Below are 12,406 nucleotides of genomic sequence, written 5' to 3'. Positions count from 1 at the left end.
ATTGAAATGTACTTCAACCCAAATTTATGAATTTATTCCAAAATGCCAACTTCCACAATAGGCGCCGAAATGCTCCCGGATCATCCAAAACCCGATCCGGACATACGCTCAGGTCCAAAATTATCATACGAACCTGTTGAAACCGTCAAATCTCGATTCTGAGGTCGTTTACTCCAAAGTCGAATCCTCCAACTTAAGACTTCCGAAATTAGAATTTTCTTTCCAAATCAACTCCGAACTTCCCGAAATTCAATTCCGACCACACGTACAAGTCATAATACCCGAAGTGAAGCTACTCATGGTCTCAAATCACCGAACGACATGCTAGATCTCAAAACAACCGGTCGGATCGCTACACAATATATAATTTCTACATATAAGGAAAATTTTGTGTGAGAAATTCTTGTGACATTTCCGGTGGTTAAGGACCAAAACATGTCCCTATGACATAAGTATGAGGTAGACATGATAAAAACATTTATTGTATTTATGTTTTCTGGATATCTTAATGATTTAATCTATATTTTATTAATAATGATTATTTTCTAGGCTCACAGTAAACAATATTGACCTCTGTAATTATTCCTTTTGATCCAATAAATTCAGTATGAAAATGAGCCAATATAGGGAAGAGAGAGTTCATCTCTTTGGGATCCACGATTTAAATACTATAGAGTTTAGTCGACACATATATTCTTTATGGTTCAACCTATAAGGTTTTTAATATTGAATCTATTTTTTTTTTTCAAAATTATTATTGAATTAGTATAAATTTATATATCACGTTGAAGAAGTTGAAATTAGATGAATCCGGTACTATAATGCTACATCCTCCACTTCAAAGGATGGCCATGTTTCGTAGACACTCGCGCATTCCTTTCTTTTATGAATGACTCTCACAAGTATCACTAAATCGAATGCTCGTTTGTTAAAATTTACTCCCTCCGTTTACTTTTACTTGTCCACTATACTATAAAATTATTTTCACTTTTACTTGTCCCCTATACTAAATCAAGAGAAAGACAATCTTTTTTTTCTTCTTGTTTTACCCTAATCATTAACTACTCATTCCCCAAATCATTTCCCAGAACTTATGAAAATGATATTACTATTATGGGTAAAATTATAAAATATATAATTCATTTATTTTTTCTTAAAGAAAGTAAAAAAGCCAAAAGCGGACAACTAAAAGTGAATGGCTGGAGTAGTTTATTGTATTTCAACCTTAGATTCTTTTAAGAAATATAATAAATTTCCCCAAAAATACAAATTAAATAACAACGAATTGTAACTGCAATTAAATAAAGTTGAATCAATATATCTCCTTTTAGGGAAAACGAATCTGCTTCTCCCGTCCTCCCCATTCAAGCCACAAAAGAATACAAAATATATATTAAAATAAAATGGCGCTAGAAAGTATAAAAAATCACAAAAAAATAGCCAAAAAGAAAAAACAATAAGCGAATAAATTGTATTGTACTCCTATATTTTCTCATTATATATAATCTAATTTTACTGTGGAGGGCCTTCAAGTCGAAGATAGTCATACATGACCCCATTAAAAGGACTACCACCTTTAGCTTGCTTCAAATAAATGATATTTTCTCCATTTTGTAGTTCATATCCTGGAATTTGAAAACTGAAAAGACTGTATAATCCATGAATTCCATGTCTTGCTATTGCATTACTCCTCCCAATTCCTGGGGTTTCAAAGTTTGGCCTTCGTCTATCAGGGTTGTTTATTCTTCCCTATAATAATTCAAAGATGAAAAACAATTATAATTTTATCCAAAATACTTTTAATTGAGGAGAAACAAAGAGATAAGTAATGCATAAACCATTTTTTAATAGGATTTAACTTAAAAAGACGGATAATGTAAATGAATTTTACCACAGTCAGTGCAGCTTAACTTGCTATAGAAGGTATACTTGCATTATTTCAGGTTATTAATTTCATTTATTACGAACAATTAGCTCTAATTATCTTTTATATGATTTGATAGCATTAGACAGTTCTGCATTGTCAGCGGACAAAAATTAAATTTACGTTGTAAGTGTAATAATTCCATTGGTTTGAAAAAAAAAAAAGACCTTTACATAAATAGCCGGTCGGATTCACTGTTTACTTTTTCTAATCGGTATAATATAGATTATATATTAATTATATACGATTATATACATATTATACATAAATTATATATATTGTATTTCAACCAGCTATTTTTAGTTTAAGTGAAATAGTGAACGGCTATTTTGATTAATTCTTTTAAAATAATGTTAGTGAGAGAGGGTTTGGCTACATACTTGCAAATGGGAATAAGTAGCAGAAGCCAATGCCACGTGGAGTGTGTAAGTTCCCATTGGATCCACAGTTGGAAGTTCAAATGAAATTTGCCATGTTGTTGGTATATATTCCTTGTCTTCAGTTCTCCTGCAATGGAAAAATTCCATAAAAAATATTTTTAAAATGCCAATAATTATATGGCTATTACTACAAAAATATTACTGTTGTAAACAATATACTACTTCTAATTACTTACCTGGTTACATGGGCGTAGAACCAATCGTTACGATAATCACTAGCACCAACTTTGTATACTAAATCTTCCTTAGGATATAAATCTGTGTAACGATCCCATAAACCGTATTGTCTAAACCTGCAAATAATAAAAGATAACCAAATTGAGTTATCAGTGAGATGATAAAAGTTTTTTTGTATATACTAATTATATTATCAGTACATAGAACTTAAACTCGTAATTTTTATGTTTAATAGAAGCTTACTTTTGTGTACTATTACTGAGGACACGGTTAGTAAAGTCAGGGAATGGATCAGGGACAAAGAATTCAGCAGCAGTTCTATCAGGGATGCCTATTTCCCATAGAGTTGGACCATTTCTTGGAGGATTATAAATTAAATGACCAAGATTAATATCAATTCCTGCACACATAAAGGTTATTTTTGCAAAAAATTATTTTGAGTCTTAAGCAGGTAATTTTGTAGTTGGAAAAAGGGGAAAGGGGAGAACAAAAAAAGAACCTTGGGTAATGGACAAGGTTTGGTTGTATTTGTAATCTCCAATAACTCCAGGGACCCATGAGTACAAGTTATAAGTTCCGGGTATAATTCCAGTAATCTTAAAATATCCGGTCTCATTTGCTTGAGTCCAAAATTGATAACCCTGAGAGCAAATAAAAAAAAAGTTAAAAAAAGAGAATAAATCATTAAAAAAAACTTTAATCTTAACATTTATATAAAGAGTTTAAGTTATATATACTGTCAGTATAAAAAAAAAATTACACATAAATATTACTTATTAAATAGGGGCTTACCTTGGTCTCTTTTTGCCATGATCCAATATCTCCGGGCAAAGCCAATCCAATATATGCAGATTTAGCAAAGATAGGATCATTGCTTATGTACCTAAAACGAAGTTACAGAAACCTTCATTTTTTTTTTCTAAAACACTTTATTATCACCAAATCTACATCTGAGCTTACTAATAAATTAATTAAACGATAAAATGATTTATTAATCAATAGATAATAGAAACTGAGGAAATTCAGTACCTGTCATCGACCAATAATCGCCCGCTAATTGTGCCTCGTTCATTGGCTTTGGGGTAGTCTTTTGATTCTGGGAAATCATATGGCCATTTTGCAGTTTCTTCAAACATCTGCAAATTAAAGAATAAAATTCCATGTTATATGTTAGTTTATTGTTATTATTTTGTAAGAAAATCCAACTAACTAGTAAAATTATCAGGACGGAGCTAGAGTTAAGGCTATGGGTTAGGCTTATCCTAGCAGTTTTAGGCCAAACAAATAGTATTGGTAGTCAGTTTTTGGATTGGTAATTGTAAAATAGCTAGCGTTTGCAAATTCATTGAAAAATAGCTACTATTTTAGCTAAAACACAGAAAGTTCCAGCATAATATGCTGGATTTTGGAGTTCCCGTATATAAACTTCCAGCATATTATGTTGAAACTCCAGCACATCAAAATTCGAACTCCAGTATAATATGCTGGAATTTTTCAGGATTTTTAAAGATGTTTTGTTCAGATTTTATCTTTATATAAAAAAAATAGCTAAATTTCGATTATTTTTGAAACTATGACTATATTTTAATTATCACTTGTAAATTAGCTTATTTCTAGTTTTTTTTTCCTTTTTATTTTTTAAAAATTCCCAGGATACCCGCAACCGCTACCCTTTAGCTGTGCACTGGTAACCTACTCATTGTGCAAAAGGGCACAAATCCTGTATTTGTCTTAAGTAATCCATTAACTATATATAAATTGTTGATTTAGATCTCATTAACTAAGATTCAAATACCTCTAAAATTTATTGTCTATTTACCTGTGTTTTCGCATCCTCCCAAAGTGTACGATGGTTGTTACCAGAATCTGAGTTGAGATAAAAGAAAACAGGACCAAATACTTTTTTCCATGGCTCTCCTTCTTTGAGATTGACTCCTAATTCTGGACCTGCATAATGTCCACTGAAAAATGTCTGCAAAAAACATAAAACAAAATGCATTAATATTATTATACAAGTTCTTCAAATTATTGTATTACTTATTGTTTGTGCCATCAAATACTTTCACGGTCCAAAAATAATAATGAGGTTCAGAGCATAGGCGAATTCACGATTTGAAGTTTTTAAGTTCCTACAATAACCTCAAGTAAATATACAATAAGTAACTGGTTTCACAATCAAATATTTATGGATTGTGACATGGCCCAATCTCTCAATTACAATATAATTTCTGTAATAAAGGCTATAGGTTCATCGATTGTGACGTTTACAAAGGGTTAACCCTCGAGATTTGTAGTTCTAGCGTCTCCTCTATTAGAACTTAAACATCATATCCTTTGCAACTTATATAATTAAAGCGAAATATATAAAGAAAAAACTGTTTGACTCCTCAAATAGTAATACAGACGGAATAAAATCGCGCTTACGGCCAAGGATGTTGCACCGGCATGAGAAGTAAGATCTTGCTTCATTGGTCCACCACTACGATATTCATTAGTTGGTGTAATCACCCAAAACCCTACGTGAGGACGATTGCAAATCCATCCATGTACCTTGATATCTTTATCATCGGACGAATATTGGTACTTGTCATCAACCTAAATCATAATAATATTCAATATTAATTATTAATTGCATTTTTTTTAATTAAGTTTAACAAATGCAGTTAATTATGGAGAAAATCACTTAATTGCAATTACCTCATTCTTGAGTTTAGGATTGGATGGATGTGTTATTTTAACAGCTTCTCTGAAGCCAAGGACTTTGCCAGTTGAACGATCTTGATCTGTTGGCATTACCCTTTGCCTATCGTCTGATACAGCCATATATAGGAACCTAAATATAGGACATTAATTCACCAAAATAACAGTTTAAAATACAACAATACAACAACAACAACAACAACAACAATCCAGTATAATCTCACTAGTGGAGTCTGGGGAGGGTAGTGTGTACGCAGACCTTACCCCTACCCTGGAGTGGGATATAGACCCTCGGCTCCTTCCCTCCAAGAACTCTCCACCTTGCTTTTGGGTGACTCGAACTCACAACCTCTTGGTTGGAAGTGGAGGGTGCTCACCACTAGAGCAACCCACTCTTGTCACCAGTTTAAAATACTAAATGTAATTTTTCTTCACATTGTTAACAAAGAATAATAGAAGGGGAGTCTTGGCGTAATTGGTAAAGTTAATGTCATGTGACCAGGAGGTCACGGGTTCAAGCCGTGAAAATAGTCTCTTTCAAAAATGATGGGTAAGCATACGTACAATAGACCCTTCCCCGAACCCCGCACAGGAGTATATTGCACCGCACTGCCCTTTTATAACCAAAGAATAATGGAATGCTTAAGTGGACAATGATGGTATTAATGAGGTCACTAACATCTAAACTCGTTTATTGCCGTTTGAATTGTGACTTCTTGACCATTAAAGTATGCCCTTTCAACTGAGTACAATTCGAGCTTAAAGAGCAAGCAGAAACTATACAATTGACGAATTGGTGGTTATTGGACACCTTTCGATAATAATTTATACTAGGTGTATAGGTCAAATAAATCTTAAAACACCTTTAACGACATATTCCTGATTTCCACTCGATTATAGAGAATGTTCTTTTTTGTGCAAAGTACACAAACTCAATTTCATATTGCATGGTTCATTAAAATGTTGAAAGCATGATTTTAAGTTAAAGAAAAATATAAACTATATAAAATAGTAAATTAGGTAAATAGGGCTAATTAGGATTGAATCTTACAAATTTTGTCTGAGCTTAATTGCAATCCTGGCTTCATCTAACCTAAGTGCAGGCATTCCTTCTGGACGTTCAAATATTCCATATGAATAGAATCCAGAACTTCCTCGCAGCATCACAAACCTGTAATTTTTCATGCAAAATTTACCTTTAAATTTTAAATTATGATTGTAAAATCAGGAACAATTTACTTATGGTATTTAGTTGGCATTTATAAACTCACATTATTGATAAGATAATATTAATCATGTAAAAAACTCACCTTTTGTCGATGTTTAGAGGAAGATCATGGTCAGCACTGGAATTCCATGTTTTTGTAAAAGAAACTTCGACTTTATTATCATCTTTTGCTATAACTTGGAAATTTGTCATGAAAAACCTGAGAGAAGTTTTGCATATATAGCATAAAACGTCATGCATATGTTTATGTATATAACATAATTATAAAGCTAAACTATATGGTCTTAATTATTATTAACGTAAAACTCAAGTAACTTACGTATCAAAAGTGCTATCCTTGTCTTCTGGAAGCTTCCACATGGTATCCCAGTATCTGCATTTAAAAAAGAATCATCCAAATATTATAACTAATTGAAGGTGGTAATACTGAACTTATTGTATTATTAAAAAATTGAAGACTTAACCTAAATATATAACCGCATATCCAACCGCTTAAACTAAAAATAGCCAGTAGATGTATAATATGTGTGTAACCCTGTATAATTAACATATAATTTACGTATACCGGCTAAAAAAGTAAACAGTAAATCCGGCTAGCTTTTTGTGTAAAGATCTAATATGGGTTCAGAATAATATTAGTTAAATGTTTGGTATTATTTCATGTATATATTCATGATCCGTGTCAAAATACTGTATTTGATTGAATGTGCATCCGCCACTGGTAGCCAAAATTCTCCTACCCTAAATTCTACTGTAATTGTAATGGTGAAAAGCTAAGTATGAAAAGGAAAAACCAAATATAACTTACCCTCTCCTTGATTCTGGAAACCTTTTCTCCAAGAGATTATCAATGCCTTTGTAACTTACCCCAGCAATATGTCCAGTTGGATTTGATAGGGTAAGTTGGACGATTCCATTATCTATTATCACCTGATAAATACACAAATATAAGTCTTTCGATCACATAGGAGCACTAATAACCGTCTATCTAATAGTTTAAATTAAAAATAATCGTTGAATATGTAATTCACGTATTATATGTATATAACCATATATAATTAGTGTATAATCTCTATTCACCGACTAGAAAAATAAAAAGTAAATCTAATCAACTATTTGTGTAAAGATCCCGAGTAATTAGTCAATGAAAAAAGTCAATAAGTCATTATGAGATTTTACATGGTGATGTGAGATGTGCAATTTGACTGGAGGATCGTTCTCTGGAGTATACCTGTACGTAATTAGGAGATAGAAACAAAAGAAAAAAAGAAGAAAAAAAAAGTCATGAGATATATGAGTCATACATTAAACTCAACATAGCAACAATGTAAGTTTAATTAACGGATAATTTCACAGACCTCTCTTCAGGTTTTGCCCTATCACACTAACATTCTTTGTGGTTTACAATATTACGCATACCTCCCTTATTTTGATTTTCTTGTAACCATTCTTTAAACTCATTTAAAATAAATATAAATAAAATATAATTTGACAGATCTGCCCTTTTAAATATTAATTTCTTTCAATTAGAGAAATTACTTTAAATTTAATTACTCGAGTACTAGAGAAAGTTTGATTTTTCTTGTCATTAAAATGGTCCTTGAAAACAACATAAGAACTAATGAAACTGACCGCTATTTTGTTTGGATATGTTTGGAATATTTCTGAAAAATAAAATAAATAAAATGGGAAGAGACTAATGTCGAATATTAATAACCTAGCTTCGTAAATGTTGTCACCAACTTTGGCCTTTTGTCATGAGCATATTATATATTTGCAAGTCAAGCTACTGGGATACTGTGACTATCTCATTCCATATACATTTTACAAATTGGATAACCTTCTTCAGTAATAACAATAAAATATATTTTAGTAGTTTTGTTACATTGAATAAATTAAAAGCTTAACAATTATACTCTATTTGTAGTTTAAAATATCATCTCGTTACCAGAAGGAAATATACAGGTAGGGGTATATATATGTTGGGTTGATTCGTATTTTTTAACATTAAAAAGGGCAAATTTGTCAAATTGTATTTTATTTAAAGAATATTTATATTTATTTTAAATGATTTTAAAAAATGGTTACAAGAAAATCAAAATAAGGGAGGTGGGCGTAATATTGTAAACCACAAGCAAGGTCAGTGTGATAGGGTGAAACTTAGAGGGAGGTCTCTGAAATTATCCGTTTAATTAATGATCATGTTATAATTAACATCCATTCAACAATGTATAACAAATTGGAGAAATTACAATATCCAGTGTTTTTGTTTTTTGGTTTTCTTTATAAATACTTCTTCTTGTTGTTTTATGCGGATAAAAGAAGGAAAAAACTAAAAGAAACTCTCGATATAGCTAAGTGTTTGAGCTTAAAATTTCACACTGGAAAAAGAAAAAAGAAAAAACAGAAAGTTATTAGTATCTCAGTTTATTTATATATACCTAGCATGCAGCATCCTCGAACTTGTGAAAATCGAGAAAAGCTGGATAATAATTATAAACCATAATAATGTTTGTCGTTGTAGCCTCTTTCCAACCATCTCTCCTATCATAAAACACTGCAAAAGAACAACCATCAACGTTAAAAATATAATTAAGTGAATAAAAACGTATACAATCTTTAACATGCACACAATTACAACTCAATCAGGTATCAAAATATGCAGAGATCTTGACGGTTTAGTTCACACTTGCATCCATTATTAACACTAACAGCTTAAGCTTTTAATCTTAGATGAAGTGGTTGAACAGTTTGACGAAGGAACATAGATGAATATTATCACAAACCATGCAAGAAGTATCAACGACAGTTGGCAGAGTCAGGAATTATATATATATATATATATATATATATATATATATATATATATATATATATATATATATATATATATATATAACATATGAAGAAAATAAGTGTAGTCAACATATATATAGTAATATACACCAAAATAAATTTTTAATCTTGCTAAACAGTATAATTTTCCGGCAAAATTTTTATCAACGACATAAAAGAAAGAAAAAAAAAGAGGAAGAGAACTTCATATGTACCATAGAGAAAGCCAAAATTGCTTTGAACTTTGAAGTTCTTGAGGATATTTGCGTATATAAAAGTTGAATGGAGCTTCTGAACCTTTTAGGTTTAAAAGATAATAGTTGAAACTTGAAACCAATAAGATAAACGTAGTTGAACTTCTTATTACAAGTGGTTAGTGTTTCTGTATATATAAAGGATTTAATTACATGCGTACGCACCCATATTTATAAATAAATAAAAATTGTCAAATAAGTAGTACTATTTCATTAAGATTAGAACCTTGACTTCCAGTTTGTATTAGGTATTTACCTTTGACGGTACAAGTACGTCTTTGGACAAAAACGCAGACAAATTAGGATTTCTTACACTAATATATATATATATATATATATATATATATATATATATATATATATATATATATATATATATATAGAGCTAAACAACAATTAATCTATGAATTTTCCGTCCGATCGAAAGAGTTTGGTTTTTAGAGAATTAGGCTTTGGAAATATCTTTAGAAAAATCTTTGTCGGATATGTAAAGTGTCACATTACGTATTCATAAAATGTTATTGAATTACGATGTATTATCGGATATATCTTAAAATATAGTAATATGATCTGTTAAAGCAAAAAACAATATTTACTTTGTATACGGCTATACGCCTAGGTTCTTGAAAAAGATTTTTCGTATTGTAAAGCGGAATTCTCCTTTGACTCAATCTTTAATTGAAGTATAGCATTATAAAAACTCATTTAGAAATTCAATAAGTTTCTCGAAAATTTTGAGAAAATCCGACATAAGACTCGACTTTGATTTTTTCTTTTTATATTTCTTTTCTCGTTTTTTTATTGGTTTACATGAGTAAATCATCCATATCTTTCTTATTCCACTAGCTAGAAGATAATTTGAAAACGTCCCCTTCGTTATTACTTATTTCTTTATGTCAAAGACCAGAAGTTTAGGTTTTATACAAGCCTTTATTTTTTCGATTCCGAAAGCATTAACAACAACAAACTCAGTATAATTTCACAAATGGGCATGGAGAAATTAAAAAATTCTGTTTTCAAAACAAATGGAGTAATACTCTCGAAACTTTTTCCAAAAACTTCTCTAATCATGGGATGTCGTTTCTTTCATGTGCAATATTAAAATTACTGTGGGCAAACATATTAAATTACACTAATTGTAATTTATATAAATTAAATTCTGATCGAAAACCAACAATTGGGTCATGTGTAGTCGCCACGGATTTTTTTCAAAGTCCGTTTTGGTGGTTGAGCCAAACTTTGGCAAAATTCCAATTATTATTGTAACGGAAAAGGTCCAAATATGCCCTTATATTATATGAAATTGAGCACATTTGTCCTTCGTTAATATTTTAGTTCAAATATGCCCTTACCGTCACATAGTTGATCCATATATGCCCTTAGAGTTACACAGTAGACTCATATATACCCTTTTCGAAACGGAATTCACCCAAACTAATTAGCTCTTTCATTAATTGTATTAAAGTGTATTATAAATACTATTTTCTTTTTATTAGTACTTTTTTCTTTACCTTTCTCTTTTCTTTCATCTTTTTTCTTTTCTTCTCTTTATTTTTTCCTTTTTCTTTCTCCCTTATCCGATTTCCTCCATTACTGATGTCTTCTCTATTTTCATCACCAATTTCACTTGACAAAACTCATATATTCCAATTACTAAGAAAATTCTCCCATAAAAATATTTTTATAGATCATATGTTTTTAAATTTTTAAATTTTTACTGAACATATATTTAGTTCTAAAAAATTTAACAAAGTAAGATTGAAATAATATTTATGTAACAAAAAATCCGAAAATCCAACAAAATCGAACAATCCAAACCGATATAATTGGTTTGGTTTGATTTTGATAAAAAAATATCGAACCAACTCGTTCCATGTACACCCCTAATTTACATAGTTAAAAAAAATAGAAAATGTCCAGCTGAAAAAAGACTAACAACTCAAATTTATAACACTACAACTTGAACTCTAGGCTTTTAATCATTAAATTATCTTTTTAGAAATAATTTAAATATTTTGGTCTTTTGAGTATTGTTAAAGGTTGAGATGTTTTTATTATTTTAAATTTTAAACCATAATTTTTGAAATAATTTAATTTTATTTATTTAAAGGGCCAGTGAAATTGGAACTTGATTACCTTATGGGAGAATTTTTTTAGTAATTGGACTTTATGAGTTTTGTCAAGTGAAATTGGTAATGAAAATGGAGAAGACATCAGTAACGAAGGAAATCGGATAAGGGAGAAAGAAAAAGGAAAAAAAAGAGAAGAAAAGAAAAAAGATGAAAGAAAAGAGAAAGGTAAAGAAAAAAAAAGTACTAATAAAAAGTAAATAGTGTTTGTAATACACTTTAATACAATTAAAGAAAGAGCTAATGAGTTTGGGTGAATTCCGTTTCGAAAAGGGCATATATGGGCCAACTGTGTAACTCTAAGGGCATATATGGACCAATTATGTGACGATAAGGGCATATTTGAACTAAAGTATTAACGAAGGGCAAATGTGCTCAATTTCGTATAGTATAAGGGCATATTTGGACTTTTGCCCTTCTTGTAATCTAGGCTTAAGCTAAATTGAATTGGGACACCATCCCTATACTACAGACGTTAAGCTAGTAAAATAAGAAACTAAATAATAAAATTTCAATTTTAATACTTTAAGTTATAGTAATAGGGAAGTCAAACAAAATGTCTATGTTTGTTAAAATAAAAATAATATATTCCCTGGTTTGCCAACCCCAACATGCTTTGTAATTTGTACAATTCAACGACCTTCATTTCTTGTGAAGGCATAAAAATAGAATGTTGGGTAAAAAACACTGCTATCATACCAAATAAGTTAGAAACTTTG

General features: G+C 30.4%; 1 protein-coding gene across 1 annotated transcript; it reads right to left on the bottom strand.

Annotated features, from left to right (window-relative positions):
• Positions 1 to 1,346: 1,346 nt before the first annotated feature.
• Positions 1,347 to 9,661, bottom strand: LOC107816998 (uncharacterized). The gene is made up of 17 exons (XM_016642764.2): positions 9,520 to 9,661; positions 8,911 to 9,026; positions 7,649 to 7,700; positions 7,278 to 7,399; positions 6,789 to 6,842; positions 6,552 to 6,668; positions 6,293 to 6,412; positions 5,239 to 5,374; positions 4,966 to 5,136; positions 4,361 to 4,513; positions 3,571 to 3,677; positions 3,334 to 3,424; positions 3,041 to 3,182; positions 2,785 to 2,941; positions 2,541 to 2,657; positions 2,305 to 2,431; positions 1,347 to 1,749 (listed from the first exon to the last, which is right to left on the bottom strand). The coding sequence occupies exons 1-17, from the start codon at positions 9,520 to 9,522 to the stop codon at positions 1,513 to 1,515; spliced, it is 2,022 nt and encodes a 673-aa protein (XP_016498250.1). The 5' UTR covers positions 9,523 to 9,661; the 3' UTR covers positions 1,347 to 1,512.
• Between the last annotated feature and the right edge of the window lie 2,745 nt (positions 9,662 to 12,406).

This window comes from Nicotiana tabacum, chromosome 23 (assembly GCF_000715075.1).
Source record: "Nicotiana tabacum cultivar K326 chromosome 23, ASM71507v2, whole genome shotgun sequence".
NCBI classification, from domain to species: Eukaryota; Viridiplantae; Streptophyta; class Magnoliopsida; order Solanales; family Solanaceae; genus Nicotiana; species Nicotiana tabacum.
The sequence above is the reverse complement of the archived record's forward strand: the minus strand, read 5'-3'. Positions and strand labels throughout refer to the sequence as shown.

Excerpts from the sequence above, each read along its gene's own strand:
- LOC107816998 (XM_016642764.2), bottom strand. Across the intron at positions 5,137-5,238 it reads ATCCTAAACTCAAGAATGAG|GTTGATGACAAGTACCAATA; the intron begins GTAATTGCAATT and ends ATTATGATTTAG. Across the intron at positions 2,942-3,040 it reads AACCTTGTCCATTACCCAAG|GAATTGATATTAATCTTGGT; the intron begins GTTCTTTTTTTG and ends TTATGTGTGCAG.